This window comes from Natator depressus, chromosome 12 (genome assembly GCF_965152275.1).
Source record: "Natator depressus isolate rNatDep1 chromosome 12, rNatDep2.hap1, whole genome shotgun sequence".
Taxonomy (NCBI): Eukaryota; Metazoa; Chordata; order Testudines; family Cheloniidae; genus Natator; species Natator depressus.
In genome coordinates, this window is record NC_134245.1 from 39,791,440 (window position 1) to 39,814,248 (window position 22,809).

Here is a 22,809-nt window from a genome sequence, read left to right on the forward strand (position 1 = left end):
GGGAGTTGGGAGACCTGGGATTTATCACCAGATCTGTTGCTCACCGGCTGTGTGACCATGGCAAAGTCACTTCACTGCCCCGTGCCTCAGTTTCCCCAATGGTTAAAGGAGGATACCCCATCCCAGTGCATTCAGATTTATTCATTAATGTCTGTTGTGGCACAACCAACCTCCTCAAGATGGGGAAAGGTGGTAGAGAAATGCACAGTATTATGATCAGATGGTCAGGTGCTGATTGCTGCAGCACAGAGGTTCATCTGAGCTTTTTAAGCATTTGAGAGGAAGTATAGGAAAGGGTCACAGGTTGCATTCCCTGTGCTGACTGCATAAGGAGAAGGATGGGACTTTTGCTAGGGTTAATGCCCTTTAGGTTTGAGAGCTGTGAGCTGGATCCCAGACACAAGCAGAGCTACAACTGTGAACACATGGGGTGGCCAAATGTACTGATCCTCTGAGCTGCATATGATAATCTTCAGAAGTTGGAAAGCCGGGCGCACCTGCCAGGGCTTGGAGCTTCTGCCCTGCGGCAGGGTGGTGGGGCCTCCCACGGAACAGAAGCCACTAGACTCCCTTCCCTGCTGGGCAGAAGCCCCTAGCTCCACCACCCCACTGCAGGGCAAAAGCTCCGAGCCCCTCCCCCAGTCTGGTAGGCGGAGAATGGGGGGAATATGGAGGGCTTTGCGAGCTGCACTTTAACTGTAGAAGAGCCACATGTGGCTTGGGAGCTGCAGTTTGGCCACCCCTGTTATAATAGCTATGATCAGGGTTAGATGACGCAGCAAAAACACTTGTGCCCTGGCTACAATACAGCTTTCGCTCTCACTGCCATTGCAGAATCATGCTGACACGCTTTCCGAGTGTAGGCAAGAGGGCAGTTTACAATCTATCTGGTTGCTGTACCCAGCCAAGGCAAACGTACCATGAAGCAAGACTGAATACAGCACAGAAGACTTCAAAGGTACATCTCCCAAAGACAGCTAGACTAACCTGGAATGATATCGTAAATGTGGTTGTCAGAAGAAAGCACTGTTCAGAAACATAGTTTTTACAAGATACAGGTTTTTAACTAGCTGCCTGGATTGCTTATTTGAAATGCAAATTATTAAGAATTTAAATACACTGAAATCTAGTGTAAATGCAGAACTAAATCCTCACACTGTTCAAACGCACTGACTTCAACTGACAAGCAAAATGAAAGTGCCATTACACACATTAAAGTACTTTTTAGCCTGGGCATTTAACCTCTTCACAGCCAGAAGCTACTGCCACTGAAAACAATGCACAACATACATCAGCCTCTCTCATCAGACATCCCCATTGCTTTGAGCCAAAGGGTTAAGCCTATTTGCTGCTGCCCAGAAGAGTTTTGGCAAACTGAACTGAGTGCAGAAGTGAGACCCATAGGGTGGCCTGAAACCAAATATGTAAACAGGAAGAACAGAAATGGAGGAGGGGAAAGCTGATTAGAAAGGATACAGGATGTGCTGCTTACCCTCTTGTAGTTTGGTTTCAAATTCTGAATCTAAGCAAGAAAGTTTGACTTTAAAAAAGTTCAGTTTACCATAGTGATAAATGAAGCAACGGACAGAGGCTTTGGACTGGCCTTCCTGCTCCAGACCTGCCCAGACATAACAGGGCTACAACTGTGGTTTTTATTTAACTGCTCCAGATACAGTAAACCTTTACTCAAAGTCTGCATAATTTCACTCGACAGTAGTTTCTGCAAATGCCTCTATCACTTGGGGAAATGTTATTTTGTAAATCTTTATAGTAATGTTCAGTGAATGAAGAGCAAGACTTGCACTTGGCATCTATTGCAGTAAACAAGGAGGAAGATTATGTTACACTAACATGCCTTAGCAAGGGAGTGCTTGGAAAGTAAGCCCTTTTAGATGCGATTGCACCAATGCTACCATCCTCTTTCACAACCTTAACAAAGATCCAGACATGTTTCACTTTGTTTTCCAGATGTGAAGGAAGCACGAGCTGATGCAGAGCATGTACACTGGAGTGCAGAAAACAAGAAAGGAAGCGGTGGCACTAATAATCCTAATGCTTATCATTAATACAAAATCGAATTTACAGAGGAATTGCAATAAGGCCAACTTAAAGACCCACCACTTAGAGAGAGATAAAGACGTTTGTAACTAAAACTGCTACCCCACTAATAGTGAAACATATTCAGCCAAATCCCACCTCCATTCACCCACGTTTGAAGAAGCTCATTTGTTGCTTGCTTTAACTTCCTATGACTCTAGAACAAAACTTCTGTTTTGCTATTTTGTTTAATTCAAGGTTTCTGTTTTTCTGGTGCAGACACTGAACTCACACTGACATTAATGGGAGCTAGACACAGAAACGGGAAGAATTCAGAACCTGAATACAGCTATGCCTGCAGAATATAGGTAGGGAATTACTTTTAACTTCTTCAGCAAAACGAAAAATGTGAATCTGGGAACTCTAGGTGAAAGTCTAGAGCATGAGTGCATTTCTAGGACAACAAAAGGATTTGCCCATAGGTGGTTTTTGTGCCCAGATTAGATTCCAGGTCATACAACACACATGCACACAGTGCATTAATTTAGAGTACAAATTCTTTACTGCTGGAAGGCTGTAGGTGGCTATCCAGAGGTCCCACAGCACATGCTGTTTCATGTGGAGGCATTCAAGATTCAGCTGTCGGTTTAGCTCTGCATGTAGGCTTAGCACAATACGGGTTGAAGCACAGGCCTTAGCCGAGGTGGGAGGGAAAAAGGAGGGGTGGGAGAAGGAAGAAAGGCAACGCCAGCGAAAAATCCTGTACAATTTTTTTCAGTACATTCTGAGAAGCCTGACAGTTTGTGGTTAAGAGAACTCCAACCCAGAGCTGCACTGGCAGACTGCTGCAGTTTAGCAGCACAGCACCCCATTCCCTAGAAACATGTGGCTCCCTGTAACACACCAGCGTCTGTCTGAACTGCTTAGACATGACAACACAAGCATATAAGGTGGTACCACTGCCCAACAAGTAATGCATAAGATGAACTTTTCCACATTGTGTGGGAAACTTACTGTTGGCTCTCTTAAAGCTCAGGATTTTCAACAGTGTATTCCCCAAACATGCAGCCAAACAAAGGATCAATAAGAATAGTACAGAATGGTACAGACAGCAATGGAGAATGTATTATGCCCCTGAAGAAAGCACAAGTCTCTGCTTTCCTTGTCTGCAGCACAGCATGCATGAAGTAACTCATTTTTACCAGGGAGGCTGCAGCACATAAAATGTTTTAATGCTTTGGCGCGTCAGTTCAAATGAGAGAGGAAGGGGCGGTTTTACCGGAGCATGGCCAGTGAGCAGAAGAAGGGGCAGCAGCAGACACATGAACCCACACCTCTGTGGACAGGACAGGATCGGAATCTAAGGACAACGTGCGCATGGCAAGACATAAGGCAGCTCAGAGATTTCAGAGCGGGGAGGACACCAGCAGGTTCCGTATCCTGGCAGCTCAAAAGGGGAAGCAGCACAAATGTACAGCCAGACAGACAAGGGGCAGCACAAGGAGGGTAGGCTGAAAGTCAGAAGAATGTGTTGTTGCAATGAAAGAGTAAAAAAAATGAGCAGGTCGGGCAGACCTGAACGCAGGACAAGTACAGCGAAAGGAATAGGAGTGGGACCAAAAGGAGAAAGTCACATTACCGAGGGGTCTACAACAAGGAAGAGACTGATTTTGATCGCATGGAATTTTATGCATACACTGCATAGCCAACAATGCAAATGGATTGCAGGATCCTGCGGATGGAGATGGACGCCTGGCTGATCAGCCAAGGAAGCTCATGCCAAAACGGAAACAGTGGAAGAAAATGAGAGGGGAAAAAAATGCAGCAGCCTGTTCCAAGAGAATGACAGAGAGAAAAAGGTCACTCCCCTCTGCCCCTAGAAAATAAATCGGGGCGATCGGTGATTACTTCCTAACCTAAGAGAGAGACAGAGGCCATCAGCGGGAATTCATTCCCACATGCGCTAAACTGAAAGGTGTCCTAGACTGAAATTGTGCTGCGAGAAAGTGGAGTACTGGTAAATTATTGCTCTGAAGAGCACTACATGAACCCTGATATGTTACAAAGTCAAATGACCTTCCACACCAAAAGCCTGACCTGCAAATCATTACGCTTTCTGTCAGGCCCATGGATGTCAGTGGATCTATAGGGCCAGGCCCCAATATTTTCGTTATCTTTAAAAGGCATAACTCAGCTAAGAGGGTTTAACGCTACCCCCTAGACTAGACACAGTTCCAATATCAGGATAATCCGCAGGTCTGGTTTAAACGAAGGAGACACCCTTCAACCAGAAGTGTGAAAAGGTATCTCAGCAAAAGTGGCCATTTACTGGACCCCTGAGTAAGCAGCGAATGTAAAAACACAGCCCTTGATGTTAAACAGTAATAACTAAAAGTTACCGACATTCCAGCTTCCAGACTTCTTGTTTATGCTGAAGAACAGCGAGGAGACGCTGGGCAGAAGCTCCACCTGATGTACAGCCCACGCTCCTTCTCCCTACCTGGGAAGCTAGAGGCAGGACAGCCCGTGGATACAGCTGATGAGAGTTCTTACATCAAGGAGCCAGCCATCAGGACAGATTTTTGGTTCACAGAGGCTCACAGCACTCTCTCACCAGCTACATATATTTAAATAGGCATTTAAATGGGATCTGAGCAATGGTGTTTGCCAGTCTAACTACACTGTGCTACCATTATGGGGCCCAGCTAGAAATGAAGAAGCTCTGACAGTCACTCTCTCGCTGGTTGCTGGTGAGGACAGGTTCTGGACTATTTTAGTTACGAAAGGGCCTTTGCAGCACAGCCCCTCAGTCGCCCAGCCGCATGTATCGCGCTGAAGCCAGCAGCAGAAATGCATACATGTAACAGTTTCACATATAGATGCATTTTTGAATGAGCCAGCAATTTGCTTCTCACGGATTCCCTAGCCAGCTTAGCCACTTGTGACTAACAAGGCTGTTCCTTCCCATGGGAGGTATTTCTAAACATCAGCAGCCAGTTAGGCAACTCAGCAATGCACGTATTGGGGGGGGGGGGGGGGGGGGAGGGGGGAGGGAGATGGTTTGGGTCATCTGATTCATCCAGCATTTCCAACCCGTAATTAGCCTCACACAGCATGTTTAAGGAGTAATATGAACGAGGCTGAAAAACAGTAGCACCTTTCAAAGCTCTGAGGCCAACGCCTGCTGACTTTACTCATGCTAACCCCATGCCCTACAGCGAGACTCCTCACGTGAGTAAAGCTGCCTGGATTTGGCTCTCTTCTCTCAGACAAGCCCTCAAAATCTAAAAGATCTGGGTGTTTAAATTCACCCCAAATTCTTTGCAACCACAGGCAAAGCAGCACTAGACTCCAGAGCCCCCAAGCACCCAAGGGAGGAAGTTCTGTAGTCTAGTGTTGCTTTGTAGTGCTTTTAGCAGAAGAACTGACACACAGAGGGGCTCTTAGGAGACAAGACTGCTTCCTAACAAACATGCTGAAGGAATTATCCACCACAGCTGGGAACGTGGCCCCCAGCACTGGGAACCCCACTCCTTTGTAAGGGGAGGGGGAGAAAGAAATAGTCAAGGGCCCTAAGAATGAGCATGGGATGCTCACGCCCCTCCCCAAAAATCCACCGGCGGGGGGGAGGGGGAATTGGCTGGGAGCTGCTGCCAGTGTCAGACACTGGGACGGGGGATAAGCATAGGACAACCTCTCCACAGGGAGCTGAGAAATGGCCTCACAGTCAAGGCCAGACACTTTGCCTGTCTTCCCTTACTGAAGCTGAGTGTTTCCCTGTGGCAGTAGGGAAGTGCAGGGTGGAGCAGGGCACTCTGCATGATCAAGGGCAGTGCAAGAGGTTGACTAGGATAGCTGGACAGAGGGGAGGGGAGGTGGGTGAGGGAATGCAGCATCACCAACCCCAAAAAGAGCTTAAAAATCATGATTCAAGGCCTCAAAATCACTCAATTAAAAAACAAAACAGAAAAATGGGATTTTTGTGGTTTGCCTTCTTGTTTCTGAATCTTTAGGATCCTCCTGGGTCACATTTTCAAACTTCTCTCCATAACCATGAAGTCAGAAACCTCTTCTTTTTTTTAAATGAAAGCTGATATTCTCACACGATCACCTGACTCCAGGAGCAGGGGCTATAAGAAGAACACCGCCAAATATTGTGGGAGTTGGCAATAACTGTAACTTACAAGTTCTTTACTTTTGACAAATTGCTTATTTCTTGTTTGTTTAATGTCTGTGTCTGGCCTGTCTTTAGAATGCTAGCTCTTTAGGGCAGAGACTGTCTTTTCCCCTGTGTACACACCAGAGGGTTTTATTTTGGTGGAGGGCCCCAGGTTCTTTTGTGATTTAATTACCACCACCTCCCTCACACAGACACAGTCATTACAGCAGCGCTGAACCTGTGTGTGCAGTGATATTAGTGTTAACTCTGCTTCCACTGCAATGATTAAGCAATGCTGAGGGGTCTCATGACTGAAGTCTCATTGCTACTAAACCATGCATCATTCATTCCCTTTTACAGCCCAAGTAGAGCTTGTGTTTGAGGCAGAGCACAGACTGTGGTTGAAATGGAAAAACAGAGGTTTAAAAGGCACCAGCAGATACTGCTCTGTCATTAGCCACTGCTGCTAGACTGACAGGTGAAGAGGCAGGTTAATGATCAATTCTGGACTGATGGATCTAAGGGCAGCAGGTTTCAGATTACCACACACTGGTTTTAAATTACATTCTGCCTGCTGAAGATTCCCTCTGCAGTTTCCATTAAATGTGGGATTCTTCTTTCCTTCCCATCTCAAGCAGCTGTGAAGTGTTGCTCTGCGCTGGTAAACAGATGCAGCATTGCATCTCAGAAGTGGCTGATCCACACGTCCCATAATTTACCTCGGGGGTGTTGTGAGGCTAGTTATTATTTGTGAAGCATTCTGAATTCCCTGTGTTATAGATACCAAAGAAGTGAAAATCTACATTATTAAATGGATTTTTTAAAAACTGGAACTGCTATTTTTCTCTTTACAATGGAATTTCTCAAGTGTTTGGGGGACTTTTTACGACACAAAGCTGCTGTTAAAATACTGTTGGAGGTGTGATTTTACATTAGTTTAATCTGTTACTGTTTTCAACAGTGAAGAAGCAATACACATTGCAATAAAATCAAAGGGATATGTAGTAGGCATAAGACCACACTGTGTGTATGCTGTATTGTCCCTGTATTTTTAGTTTATACTTGGTTACCAAGCTCCAGACATCTTTCAGCAACAGCAGACTCTGTAAACAGGCTGAACTTGCAAAGTCCATTTTGATCTTCTGTTCTGACTACTATGACTTGGTCAGCATCTCACACATGTATAAAAGAACCTTGCTTCTACAGATTCTGAACGAGCCAGAGGAGAGCGGCAAAACTAAATGGGGGTAGGAAAAAAGTTTAGACTTGCCCTGAGCAATTGTCCTCAGACCCAACAAAACCTCAGACCAAGAGAAAATGATCAACTGCACAGGAGGTAAAACATGAAATTTTTTTAGACTTAGTATAATCCCCACCTCACCCTTGTGGATTTCAAGAATGGGGCTTATTGCTACACCAATAAGTAGCTCTGGATACCTAATGTTACTTCAGACACTGCCAATTTTGATCACAGCTTCTATGCTGTGTTCCGACCTAGGCTGCTCTGGGGGCTGGAATGAAACCAGAGTAGTCTGAAGGTTTTATTAAAATATACCCCCTGATGATCCAGGATCTGGAAACTACAGCTGCACCTTCCAACTGCCAGAAGCCATGGTCTCAAGTGCAACAGCCTTAAATCTCCAAGTTAAATCAAATTGTTTTCAGTAAAACCTAATTTAAGGAGTTTTCCACTCTGAGCTGTGCATTTCAAAGCAACTGTTCGCAGCAATACCAATCCAGTACCCAGCATTTGTAGAGTGGGGATAATACACTGCACTTCTTACTTGCTTTGCTACATATACAATATGAATACACAGGAATACGGAAAGCATACAGCTCAGTAATTAAGAGTCTGGTGCCTTTGAGTCAGCTCCATGACTCAGGTAGCAGTTTATTGCAAAACCACACATGGGCCTCAGGCAGAGTACAGCCAAGAATTTTGTTTCTGTAAGTCTCAATTGCTGCCCCCAGCTCTCTCAACCTCACCACTCAGCTGGTTTCACATTACGGCTATTTCGGCCTTCAATATACTGCCTTCCTCTCCTGCCCCTCTTTTCGTAGCCTCTCCGAGACTCTCCTATGCTTCGTAAAGTTAAAGTTAGCAGATCTGTTTGGAAAACGCCAAACCCCTGTTTTCAGCACAATGAAGAGGTGCTCCAAACTGCAAGATTTGGCATTAATGGGTGAAAGGTTGGTTTTATTCTCTTGGCCTCTTTCCACGCTGCCTTGGCTATACTAGCTATATTTGCATGTAAACTGAAAAACATACGTTCTTTAGACAACTTTTGGGTGTGGGGGCAGTTTAGACAAGAGTCTCGTGTAGAGTTTGTAACATACATGTTTCATGAGCTTTAGGCGCATGGCTAAGTTTGTTCTGTTGTTGTTTTAAAACATACATAAAGGCAATATACTTGACTAACTGCACGGGATCCTGGAACCAGGATTATTGCTCTAGGAGCCATTTTGAAACAGATAATTTAGAAAGGTTTAACACTGGCCCTACTGTACCAAAACTATACATTTGAAAACAATGTTTGCAAGTAATATCTTCCATATACCCTGCCAAGAATGTTTAAGTAAGTGAACAAAACCCTCTGTGTGGTATTGTGAGTGCTTGGTTCTGAATCAAGGCAGAGTAATGTCACACTGCGGGGTGGGTTGCAAATAAGACAGCTCAAGAATGAAACTGCTTACTTGCTCTCTTTCTGAATACATCAGCACTCTACAAGCATTACATGCTTCCAATCAAACTCAAGGAGTAGGCTGCAAGGAGGAGGGTAGGAGGAAGTGCATGTGATCTGCTCAGCTTCAACAGCACCCACTGCAATATGATTCAAGGATCAGCGCAGATGTCTCCCCAGCAAATGCACTCACTTGCTCAAGATGAGGGAAGTTGCTCTGGTGGCAGCTAAAAAGTTTGTTGCAATTTAATGGACAGAGAATAGGTGGTTTGGAAATCGACTGGGGAAGGGGAAAAGGTAGCAAGATCAGGGCTGAAGGGAGAAGGACATGGACACAGAAAACAAACAGGAAAGGAGAGGAAAGGAAAAGAATAGATCTTCACTTAGGCTATGTCTACACTGTGCACCTTACAGCGGCCACACAGCTGTGCCGTTGTAAGGTACGTAGCGTAGTTGCTCTTTGTTGGCAGGAGAGAGCCTGCTGACAAAATAAAACCATCCCCAATGAGGGGGTGACAGCTTTGACAGTGGGAGAGTGTCTCCTGCAGACAAAACACTGTCCACACTGGCGCTTTTTGTCGACAAAAGTTTTGTTGGTCACACCCCAACTGACTAAAGTTTTACCAACAAAGTGCAGTGTAGACATAGCCTAAGTGCCACTCCTAAAAGACTGGAACACCTGCCTAAGTAGCTCACACCCTGCACAGGGACACAAGGGCAGGCAAACACAGAAAACACCTATGCAACAATACCTAATAATGGCTGCTACCGATCAGCATTGAGGCATCAACTGTAGTTCAAAGTCACCTTCAATTTAGAAGATAAAACAGAGATCTGAACAAACAATGGCTATTGCAAAGAGTATTCACACCTACTGCCAAACAACATGTACAGTAGTTACTTTACATAGCAAAGCTGAAATAGAAGTATTTGAGAAGATACCATCAGACACATGGTGGCAAAAAAGACAGAGCTCAAACAGTAAATATCACTACAAATCCATGCAACAGGGTCACCATTTTCTGTTTCAACTTTGAGAGAGAGAAATGCCCCATCAGCAGCAGGAGGAGAGAAAGACTTGCCCTCAGATTCAGTTCCCACATATTTAGGGCTGAATTTCACACCATAGCCATGAAACGCAAACAAAAATATCCTCAAAAACACCCAGAACAATAGGTACTGAACTCCAACAAACTGGGCTGCATTATGTCAATGAACTGAGGTCAACTGTGTGACTGATTTGGTTAACTGAGACGTTGCAATCCTACTTCTCACAACAGCTGAAATCAAAGTTGGAAAAAAAACCTTCCTTCTCCTCCCATAGAGTATTCAGACAAGCAGAATCCTTCCAGAGAGAAACAGTGAGAATGGCTGATGGATGTTGAGTGTGCGGTGGAAGACCCATTGTCTGAGACATCAAAGACTTTCAGTGACTTGCTAGCCAGCATTTGAGTGGGCATTGCCAGATGTGTGTGATTAGATAAGTGTCTATCTCGCCACACGTGTGTAAATTGGAGATTTGGGGGCACTCATCTGGGAATGCATAAGCTAAGTGGGCAACATGGTACACACACACAAATATGTTGCTACTAATCTACTGAAAGTCAGACCCTAAAATGGGACAAGACTCAAACCGTGCAGCAGAGTGCAATTCCCCAATGGCAGAGGTGGCGGGGGAAGGAGAATGACAAGACAACAAGCCTTTTCCATTTCAAATGTCTGATTCTTTGAGTAAAGAAAAAACACAGCATGTTCTTGCTAAGCATCTTACTCGCACTGCACCATGTACCTGAAACTCCCTGCCCCCAGCCAGTGACTGAGTCACTTCCTCTCCTTGTCTCTCAGACAGGTTGTTAGAAACTCACCCACACTTTCTCAGTATATGAAGGGTGTCATTTAAATGCACTGTTGTGAGACTGAATTACCATTTTGCAGCCCCTGCTCCACTTCCTGACTGACACAAGGTGGCCATTTTGCTGTGTGTGTCAGTGCCAGTTCAGCAGCACCCCAGCTACTCAGATGAGACACGACTCGGAGCGAAACTTGACATTTCCCATCCTCTTTGCCAAGGACCAACTCTGCAGGAGAAGGGGGAAGGTGTGTTCTGAGGAGGCGTCAGTCTCATGACTGCAAAAGGGTGGAGTCAAAGGTTGCTGGCAGCAGGGAGGAGCTGCAAGACAGGGTAGGCAAGTGGCCTCCAACTAGCCCTGGCGGCTGCTGCTCAATAGCATTCTGAAGGCAGCAAGAAAATGGGGTTAGGGAAGAATCTTGTGTGCCGATGCTGCTGACAGCAGGGCCATCAAACCCCCCTCATCCGCTTGTCCTCTGCTCAGATTACAGGCTGGCTGCAGAACCTAGGCAGGATGTTGATGGACGAGATAGAAAGAGCCAAGCTTCTTTTTCACATCCCAAAAGGAGTTTGGAGCACTCCAAAAAATAGCCTTGTCTTGTAAACTGAGACAATTACCCCTCAACATCATTGGAAAATTAATGCAGAGCTTCACAATGACATTTTAATAATTGTTATGGTCACATTATCCTTGAAATAGTCTACAATTAACTTATGACTCCCCTTTCCCTGCAAATACATTGTTTGGTTGAGAATTTAAATGTTAAAAGGCAGCAGTGAAGGTTCCAACACCAGGCTTAACTCTTTTCCCCTCAGTAGCCCTGGCCACACTGGTCAGAGACTCCTAAACTCATTCAAGTCAGACATAGCCTAGGACACTGGGAATAATCAGATGGTCACCAAGCCAAGTACTATCCAGAATGCAAACTGCTTAGCTTTGAAAATGAGTCAAGATCACACCTTTTCAGAGCAGTAACACAATCTGTTCTCAAGTGACCAGGGGCTGCCCTCTCTCTTTCAATTTACTGTGACCTCTATCACATATTCATTCCATGCTGTATTTACTCATCAATATGCCAAGAATGCAAAAATGACGATTCATACCTAGAAATGGCAATCAATTTGAGTTACACTTTAACAAGATAAACTAAGTTTTGGAAACTGTCTCTCAGGACAGGGAGTTCGGCAACAGAAGAAACTGCCATTCAGCACAATGAAATTCACAGAAATTCGACTCTATCCCCAAGCAAACCAAACATTATTTATTAACCAATTGACAAAACTATGCTAGCAACTTGGCTCAGACAATCCTTGGGTATGTTTTAAAACCAGCCTTACAAACTTTTAATCCAAACAAAATCAGTCAATAACTCAGTATACTGACCATGTGACACAGACTATACCTTGTCATATCAGACTCTGTTATATTTAACTTGGGAAAAATAAATGCAAAAGGCCCTAATCACATTGTACAGAGGTCGAGTTGTATCCTCCTGCTTATCAGAACCTTGTGATGTATAAGACTAGTCCTACAGTTCAATTACATGTAAGGAGTTAGAGAAAATGGAAATGGAAACCCCTCCTAGTACCTGTTACGGTACAAGCAGGGGCCTTGTGCAATCTGGTCTTAAATAACTCGGACAACAGGGCTTTCATCCCTTTCCTTGGGGTTTAACCCACAGTCTAGTAGACGTCACTGTTAAGGAAGTTTCCCTGCTACTCCCTTTACCCATTTCATCTTCTTAACTCTATAGTGACCCTTGGACTATCTTAATCTCTCCCTCTGAGGTGATTTTGCCTTTCAGTCGCTTGTCGACTTGCCTCACCTCAGACTTCTTAGTCATCCATCTGAATTATACTGGGTTAGCTTTTAATGTTAATAATTTTTGCTGCTTTTCTCTGATCTCCTTCCACGGTCTGTACTGATTTCTGATGCTGACGTGACTAGAACTGTACCTGGTGTTTCAAGTGCAGAGTGCGCACGATGTTTCACCAGTGCTGTACGATCTGCGATGGCATGTCTTACGCATGGGCAGCCAAAAGCGATATTGGCTTCGCTTTCCACCGTACACTGCAGCCTCATAGCCACTCTGCGATTCCCCCTGCTAATTCCCCCCGCCAGTCTGACTACCTGCCCACACTGCCATGCCTCATTTGGATTATTTTCCCCAAATGCACTAACAGGTATTTTTACAGACCAAATCATTTTGTTTCCTGCTTATATTTTTAAGTTCTTTATATCCCTTTGTACTATTTTCTCCATTCTCAATGTTTCTTGTCACATCTCCCAATTTCGTATTACTTGCAAATAAAGTAGCAAGCTAATCTCTTCTTCTAGACCACCGATAAAAATGTTACATAAAACTGGGGCGAAAATTGCCCGGCTGAAGGAATCACTTCTCCACCCCCAACTCGATCTAGTGTCATTTACTTATGCTCTTTCAACCAGTTTTACATTCGACAGTACAAATAAGCAAGGCAATCTGAATGACCTTTTCAGCTTTAAGACAGGATGGTCCTGTATCAAACTACAGTTGAGTGTGTGTAGACATGCGTGCATATGCATAGTATCCTTCAGATTTATGATATAGACACACACCAATGTATTATCAAATAGATTTTTAGGATGACTTAGATTTGTCCTGGTATTTAACAAATTCCGACTGTGAGACTCAGTACTTCTTCCCCACCAGTCTAAGTCTCAGTTGATGAACTGGTTTAACTAGCAGTTGAATAGGATTGATCACTAACCAGCCACAGGAAGAAGTGTGTTTTTAAAAATCCTTTGTTTGATTAAATTAAATTTATTACTAAGATCAGAACTGATCTTACTCCATTCCACCCTTGATATAAGACTGAACACAGCACAATGTTCCCATGGAGGTTTAAATAGTACAGGAAAAACCATACAGTCACCTACGGACAGTTTTTGCTAGGGTGAAATGCACTCACCATTTCCCCAGCCCCAGAGTCCACATTTAGGTGGTGTGGTGCTCATATTTTCCCTTACCTGTATCCGAGTCTTTTTGATCTCCATTTGTTCCAACAGTGAAAGGCAACTTCCGTTTCGTAGCTCTCTCTTTCACCTCTTTGCCACCATCACTCCGGTCCAACTTTGGAGTCTTGGTTAGGGAAACTTTATCTTTATCCTAGAAAGGAAGGAGAAAAGATTTCACAAGAGTCTCTCCCAAGGCTTTTGCCTCCATGGACTTTTTGTGCCTGAGTTCAGGTTTTTACAATATTTAGACTGAGCCACTGCAATTACCCAGAAAAAACGATCTTCTGTCACAGAGGGGTTTTCCTTTTCCTACAATAGATCAAATAGGCCTCACTTTTCATGTTTTCTTGAAGAATATGTTGCTGATGAAGTGACTAGAATGGTATGCATTGAGCCTTTGGTGCCATTCCTTCTGCCGGGTGCTTCACAAGGGTACATGTCTAGATCTTTTTGTAGAGAGGAAGGAAATAAATACATTTTTGGTGGCAGAAGTAGCCTCCCACCTCTCTCTGTCCCAGAACTACCTGCATCACAGCAACCCTTTCTTCTGGCTGAAGGCTGGATCTCCAAACTACTCAGGGTTGCTCTGTGCAATGCTTAGATGGGGACACTAGATAGGAAGTCTCTTTCCAGGGGTTGAGCTAGCTGCCTCTGAAGCACATACAGCCCTATAGAGAGTGAGGCACCGATCCTGGGAGATGCATTGAGATTCACTCCCACCTCACCTTCCTGCACGGCAGCAAGCTGCACTGCTACCAGACCATCAGCTCACCAATAACCTATTTACGTTTCTTAATTAAGCTAGAAGAATCAGTCATCATTGTTAAAACATGGAAGTAAACACAATAACAAAAGATCAGCGTCACTATATTTCTGCAGTGAATGTAACAACGTGCTCTTACTCTCATATACAGGCTTGGAAGGATTTGATTTTTATTAGTAAATGTCAATGGATGATTTCACTGTACACACAAACCAAAGAAAAAATATTCCATCAATGATAATCAAAATTTACAGATAGGCCAAGTAAGAAAAATGCTGCATGAGAAATGATTAGGCGTTTGATTTAAGGATATTTACTTTGTATACTTTGACATGTGATGTGGACAATTTGTGTTTTAACATTTATACAGCTTTAACTTTTTGAACCTCAAGGTCATTAAATAATTATCTGCCCCCCACCCCAGAATTTCCTGCAACTATAAAAAAGTAAATTATAACCATTGAAAAAAATGCTTAAAACCCATAATTTTGCACAACTGAACATTTACATTGATAATTTAAAAAAAAAAAAGCTTAAAAACATCGATGTCCGTCAAAATTATCAACAAATACAAACTGAATTCTGCCAAGCCTACATATAAGTTACAGTACACAGAGTTCAGTCACTTTGCCAACAAGTCCCGGTATTCTACCAGACTAAAACACCAAGATGCCATTGCAGAAGAGTACGGCAGACCTATCTGGCAAATGGACACCATGCTGTGGTGTGAAATTAGCAGCCCCATTTACAGTCAAGATGGAGTTATTACATTAGCACTTTCTGTTGTGGGGACAGAGGATCTGAGTGTGAGAGAAAAACAGGAAGTGCTAGTGGCAAGCTAGGTTTTTTGGGGGGAGTTTTTGAACAAAACTCCCCCTGTGGTAGTTAGGGTTTTCTAACCTTCATGAGAGTGACAGTGTTTATGGAGAGTGCATACAGAGCACACAGGGTGGGGTGAAAACCTTTCCACTAAGAAACAAAAACAATATTAAAGGCCTTCCTTCTCCATACTGAGCTGAGGGCTTTCCCTTGCCGCATGCAATGTCTGCAGAAAAAGTCTGTAGAATATTCTGGCAGTTGATAAGCCTGCTAAAGTTACTGACTGTTTAAGGGATCAGTACTCCAGCCAGACAAAACGCACTTGAACGGTCTTTTCTGTACATATTAGCATCAAAAATCATACTGCAAAGCCCCAGCGTAGCCCTTTGGGGGATGTGCTCTCCATCATAAACCGAAACAGCCCATGTGTCCCGTCTGCTGTAGATCTCACATCTAAACTTCCTACCTCCCTTAGTTACCTCAGATTCTCCACTATAACCAGTGGTATCCTAGTTAATAATGTATAACAACAAAATATGTTTCTGGCTTGGTGTCTGCGTGGGGAAACAGAGGATGGGGGGGAGGGGGTTTCTATTTCAGCTCTCCTCTAAAGAAAGAGGTCAATGCATGTCTCGGTCTGAACAGCTTGAAACATCTGCTAGAATCATAAGCAGCTAGTGGGCCAAGTTCAGTAACTTGGGAGCCTGTAGATAACAACCTCTGCCCTGCAGCTACCAACAATTACTACAGAAGGCTCAAGTCACACGGATAAGCCAGCCAGTTAAAAATACATTGGTGTCCCCCCCCACCCCCAGGAGTATACTCACTAATGAGCACAGAAATACGCTGAATTTAAAAACAAAACAAAACAAAAAGAACACACACATGAGAAACAACTGTTGGTGTATGGCATTCCAGGGAGAATTCCTGCTTTTCCTCCCATTTCTTTGCTTTCCTCCAGCTAAATAACCACAGTTCCTGCAAACTTCTTTCTCACAATCACAACTGGTCTCACACACAGGGAGAGACAAGCATCTGCCCTGTGCACCAATGGCTCCCCATTGCGCTGCTGCTTCTGCGTGCCAGGGAGCTGAGGCAGCCGCACTGGGTGAGCAGTTCATCCGCTGACCCCTCCGAGCTGAGACATCAGACCGCCTCTTCCTGCACACAAGCCTCTTCTCCCCCAGGCGTCTGCACATTTCTGCTATGAAACGTCATCTCCCAAAGCTCAGCGCAGCTCTCCTCACGCCACCCCCTGAAAGCTCTGTTCACTCACCACATCCCAGCTTGCCACCCGCATCCCTCCCCCATATTCCCATTTGACCAGCCCGGCTCTCTGGAGTCCCAGCAACCATGTGCAGTCTGCCAACATTCCTCATTTCCTTACACATGCCATTTCAAAATCACACACAGAACTACATACAAGGTACCAACCCTATATTAATCATGGAAATACACAAACCAATAAAGACAGTCGGAGTTCAAGGGTGGCTGCTTGCTGATCAGGATGAGGGTGTGGTTATGTGGATTGTGCTGTGGTGTAGATGACATCAAGAAGAACTCTGAGTGGAGTGGAGTACAGATGGGTGGTTGAATGACTTAACTTCTTAATTCCTGCCTTCTTGGGACCTGTAATCCAGCAATCTTAACTCAAAATGTACAAAGTTTTTATTAGGGGATTATATCTCTCACACATGCAGGGAAGGGAAGACAGCTGCTGGGGGAAGCAAGGGAAGCAAACCAATGATTGTCTTGTGTATTCCTTGCTTATTTGTTGTGGTGTTGAGATATTATGGAGCTTGGGGCTTTTTTTAAGCTGTCAACTGGGAGCAGATGACACTGGAGTAGCAATTAGTAGTGGAGCAGTCAGAAGAAAATAGGTTTGAGGAAGGATTTAAGCATATGTCTACACAGCAGCTTGGAGTGTCGGTGTGGATAGATGGATGCATGCATGTTCTGCTTGAGTGAGTGCACAAACAATAGCGTGGGCGCGGCGGCCGGGGTGGCGGCTCAGACTAGCCGCCCAGCATGCCCCCGAAGCGACAGGCAGGCTTGGATTCAGGCAGCCAGCCCAAACTGCTGCCTGTGCTACCATGCCACAAAACTCTGGTAAGCGCACGAGCTCGCACAGAGCAAGTGCATGTCTGGTGGCCCGCCCTGGGAAGCCTCTCTCAGCCGCGGGGTAAACATACCCCAAGTGAGACTGGGCTGCATAAAGTCAGAGGATTCAAATTAGAAAAAATGTTTAAAGCTGGTACAAGGCTGTATGTTAGTCCTTCAGTATGAAGGGGAACATATGGATGTTTCAGATCTGTGTGTAAATTACCTATACTTTCCTTTGTATTTGAGAAACTGGTTTGTTCAAATCTAGTGTAACAAATTTTAAATCTGCAGCATTGCTTTAAAAGCAAAGTCAAATCGTCTATTTATTAACAAACTTATGTTTCAAGATGTTAGCAAAAGCTAGATCTTAAATCTTGTTTAGCCTTACTTTTAAACATCTACTAACTAAAAATAGTCTTAATATTTTAATTAATGCAAGATAATTGCAAAAAACCTAGACAAATGAATCTAACAAATTCCCTTGTTAACCCCCCCACCCCACCCCCCCAGTCATGCTGTTTGTATCAGACTTGTAAGAATCTGGCAGATAGCTTATTGTGCTAGCACAGTCATAAGACTATGTTGTCACTGTGTGTACATTGCTCCTTCCTCCTTCTCAGTTTTATCTGGTACAGGCTTAACATGCAGCTTAGAAAAACTGTTTACTCCAATCAGCTCATTTTATTTACTTGTTCCTCAAGCTGTGGCCAGTTTGGCCACCCTAGTGGTATGCAATACTAAAGCTGCATTAAAAATGCTACACCTCTGTTCCAACCACAATATTGGGACCTTACAAAATGGATTTAGGAGCCAGGGATTTTTTAAAAATTAAGCTCCATGACCCACATCTAACTGCTCTCCAGCATGATCTCTTGCTGTCCCAAAGACTGCCTCTGCTTTTGTGGTTAGACGGAGCCAGTAACAAACATTCAGAAGAGGGAGTGTATTACTTAACATTTGGAACTAGAAAAAGGAGAGCCTTGTTCAAGATAAGAAACAGAGAGCTCTTCCTCATTGCAGAAGTTATCGGGTGCCAGAAAAAATTCAGAGCAGCCAAAATAAATACATTACCATTTCGTTTAAATGTTCTGCTTGGAAATACTTTTGTCTTATTTTCTGACTTGTGAATAAAAATAGTTTGTAACAACAAATGATGCCATGTTTTGTGCCAGCTACTATTCTGAACAGATCAGAAGCCTCACAAGGTCAGGGACAGGTATTAGTTTACATCTGTCATGGGGGGAGGAAGGGAAAGAGATACAGCCAGGGATGACTGGCAAGCACCAGCTCACAACCAGAGCTACTAGATTATTCCTTAGTAATCCATTCAAATCAACAAACCAAACGCACAGTGAGCAACTCCAGGTCTGCAGTCTCATTACAAGCAGGGTAGTTTGCCCTTTTCACTCTCCAGAGACACCCACATTGACGTGGCAGCTCAAATACTAACACAGCAGTGCTATAATGGGCTAACAGGGCGTCTTCTTTACATGTAAGTGATTCTCAGAATGAAGACCTGCTGACATCCCCTGGAAAACTTGGAAAACACTATTTAGAAACATTTATATTCATACTTCGGCCCAACCATTTCAGACATCCACATGCCCTCACTTGCCAGAGTTCAGGACAATCTCTTAAAAACTGAAAAGACTGTACGCAAGTTTCTCTTCTCCTACTACTTAATTCTTAAGGCACAACTTGAGTGTTGCGTTGCAACTGCTCAGTGTAGAAATGATGGTGCAAGGCAAGTGAATTTCATTTATTTTCTTACCACAAATCAGAAATCTGCAGCACTCCTTACTTCTCTGAAAGCAGGCTGGAAGCTGGTTTCTAGTCCTCTAGTCAGGGCCCCAAGCTGCCAGTGTGGAGTGGTATCACTTCTCAGTAAGAGGTCTACCTGCTGCAGGAGGGTCAAGAAACACCAGTTGTAACTGACATTTCTAAGATGACACCTTCCTGGCTCAGTCACTGCTGGGCAGCAGCAGTTTGTACATTTCATACTTTCAGAGACTGAGCAGGGAAATGCAGATAATTTTCCTTTATCCATAAAGAGGCTACAAATTACCTTTTCCTACGCCGTGAGTTATGGGCCAGAAATCTGGTTAAACCCTTGACACTGGAAGTTGAGATTTCCTACATACAAAGCACTTATGCAAAAGGCATTAGAGTTCCCTGTTGAGAACTTCAGAATGCTAGAAACAAGGGGCCAACTGAACTGCATATAAAAAAACCAGGATTCTTTCATTGTCTGAAATCTTAAAATAGATTTCAGTCAGAGAAAACCCATAGTGCTTTCTGTTGCCGGGAAAGTACTCTCCCTGCCAGTGAAACCTAGTAGAAAATGCCAGCTGACAGTGTTGCTGGACTTGCATCATCACTTCAAAGCTCTGTGGTTGCCCTTATGTTAGTTTAAATAACCATTTTAAATTGATATTTTAGAAACCTAATTTCATACTCACATGTTCAAACAACAACATGGCAAATTAATCTGCAAATTACTCTTGTGAAAAGGTTCAAAACATTCCCCTATTCAAAATTTATGGTCTAAACTAGTCATTGATGCCTCTCTTACAAATTAATACAGTACACTGATGACACTGTCAAATGAAAGATAACAACTGAATAAGAGGACAGTGAAAAAGCTCCCCTGTAGTCAGAACATGTCACAGACTAAGAAATCTGTCAGAGTTTAAGAAACTGAAGCCTACAAAATATGTTCACTTTGGCAGTTTAAATACAATGTGTAAAAAGAAATACTTTAACATATCAAACTTGTGGAACTCAGTGCTGTGGGATATTGGTAAGATTTACTGCATGTCTAGTAAAAAAACATTATCTTCAGTTGCTCTAGCTAGAGTTAAAAATATAAATGTTACAAATCCTCACACTTTTGGGCACAGTCCGATCATTAGCTGGGACCTAGAAGAACTGTCCCCATATGGTATTCTACTGCAAAATTAAGTGAATTATAAGTGTATTACCAGCAATTTCTTAGGTTCTCTTTTTGGGTGGCGAAGCCACAGTTCTCTCTAGAATAAGCTAATTTCTCTCTACTGTAAATACCTCTAACCACTGAAACTGAAGGTGATAGAAGTCTGCTTAAATTAGACAAGAAAATAGATACTCCTGCCTGGCTGTACAATAAGGGTCTGTCACATACATGTAGTAAAGACAAGGGGTTAAATTACAGAGGGCAGATTAAATTCAGAGCACAGATAACATCAAAAGTCTGGGAGCAGCCATTTTGAACACCCATAGGCACATGTGTGACGTGGCTCAGTAACAGTTATTTTTTTCACTCAGGGCTCAAATTGGGTCAGCTTGCTGCAGCTCAATAAGCCTTTTTTTTTTTTTTTTTTGAGGTTACCCTCTTGTGCTCCAAAAATCTAAGTTTTCATGCAGGAAATTTTTTTTTAGCTCTTATAGTTGAAAAAATGACCCTGAAGGCATGAACGAAGTGCAAACTGATGCAAAGGAATATATACTTCTGGTAGATGAAAGCGAGCTCTTGGATTTGGGTACAAACACACCCTGAACTATTGACACCACCACTCATGCTCTACTTAGAACTGCACTTAAGTTGCACTTTCACTGTATAGTTCACAAAACTGACCCACATTCCAATCTCTTATGCAAAGATTTGCATTACCGGACGATGGAAATCCCCAAAGCCATTTGTGCTCCAAACTGGATTGATAGCATTTCAGATTGCAACACTAAAGACAAATAAGCAGTGATGACCAAAACCAGCATTTACAGACTGGACTGGCCACGCCAAGTCTTTTCTGAAATGCATCAATGCAGGGAGGAAAAGGTGTCTCCTGTATCAAAAAATAAAACCATCAAGAGCAAATGCCTTGACAAAGGAAGTTTAGCCACATGTTCGGAATGACAATACTTAATCCAATTCATATCAGGACAGTTGTTATTTATATTGTGGTAGTGCCTAGAGGCCCCAACTAAGATTGGGCGCCCTTGCGCAAGGCCCTGTACTCACACATAGTAAGAGACAGTCCCTGTCTACAATCTAAATAGACAAGCAAGACAAATGGTGGGAGAAAGGGGGAACCTTTTACAAATGGGGAGCCAAGGGACAGAGGGAGTAGGTGACTTCCCCAAGGAGACACAGAGTATACTGGCATAGCTGAGAATTGACTCTAGCTCCAAAGTCCCAGTCGAAAGCCCTAACAATACAACCTTGCTTCTTTCTTTTCCAGGGCCAAAATACAAATACAAAAGCACGTGTGGAAATAGAACGGTGCGTTTTTTAAAAATCATGTTATTTGCTGCAGCGCTAGTGAACACAAGTAAAGTTTTCAAAAGCACCTAAGTAATTTAGAAGCCCAAGTCGCATTGTTAAAAGTGACATAGCTGCGTAGGTATCGATGTCTCATTAAAAGTCAATGGGACTTTGTCATGTGGGAGGCAAAGTCTCTTTTGAAAATGGGGCTTAGGCTTCAAGAGCACCGAAGAGACTTAAAATACTTTACCCCACAGACAAGAGGAGATTATTTAGTCAGTCTCACACGTCCCCAGTTTCTCCCCTCCAACCACTGCTTTCCAGTCCTTACCCACTTTTCTTCCGGTTAAGTCTGATGAGACTCCTTTCAAAGGCCATCTCTGCTGTGGCCTCAACTGGTTGTGAAGGTTGCTGTGGCTGTGGAGCAGACTGTGGCGCCCTCTCACCGCGGCCTGTGGAGCGGAGGGTTGTGATGGAATTCCCCACCCCGGCAAGCTTTAAATTGAGATTGGGTATTTTTCTAAAGAAGACGCTCTACTTCATGCTCAGCTATTGGACTCAGAGCAGGAACTGATCACGGGGAGCCCTACAGCCTGTGTTAAGCAGGAAGTCAAACCAGACCATCGCAACGATCCCTTCTAGCCTTAAAATCTATAAATCCATGGAAAACATGGCCGTTTCCCTAATGCAGCCTCAGACCTTAATCTACACAAAGTGTTAGTGCCCAGCAAGCTGGGGTGTAAATCTAACTCTCACTAGCCAGCTGCGCCCTAATGGCTTGTGTGGATCCTGCTGTTGTGCACTGCAAGTTCCCTAGTGCACTTTGATCTACCCCACTTGGAAGCAGGAAGTCTGGAATGGGGCTCTGTAAAGACTACAGGAGGAAATGTGACATCCAGGCTGTGGTCTACACCTAAAACTTAGGTCAACCTAGCTATGGCAGTCAGGGATGTGACAACTTCACACCTTGAGAGATGTAGTGAAGCCAACCAATGCCCTAATTGACATAGCTACTGCCTCTCAAGGGGGTGAATTTACAACAACAGAAATACCATTGTAGCACTTGCAGTGTAGACAAAGCCTATGTATGTCTTGCAGATTCTTTCTCAATAACATCTCTAAGATACAGCCTTTCCTATCCACACAAGTAAAATGCTCAT

The 22,809-nt window shown here is 43.8% G+C and overlaps 1 protein-coding gene across 3 annotated transcripts in view; it reads right to left on the minus strand.

The window, feature by feature from the left end:
- ANKRD11 (ankyrin repeat domain containing 11) overlaps positions 1 to 22,809 on the minus strand; it is a 222,367-nt gene that overhangs the window by 30,892 nt on the left and 168,666 nt on the right. For all 3 annotated transcript variants that reach the window (XM_074968918.1, XM_074968917.1, XM_074968919.1), the window contains exon 4: positions 13,737 to 13,875. In XM_074968918.1, coding sequence (XP_074825019.1) covers positions 13,737 to 13,875 — 139 coding nt within the window. The remainder of the gene's footprint in view (positions 1 to 13,736; positions 13,876 to 22,809) is intronic.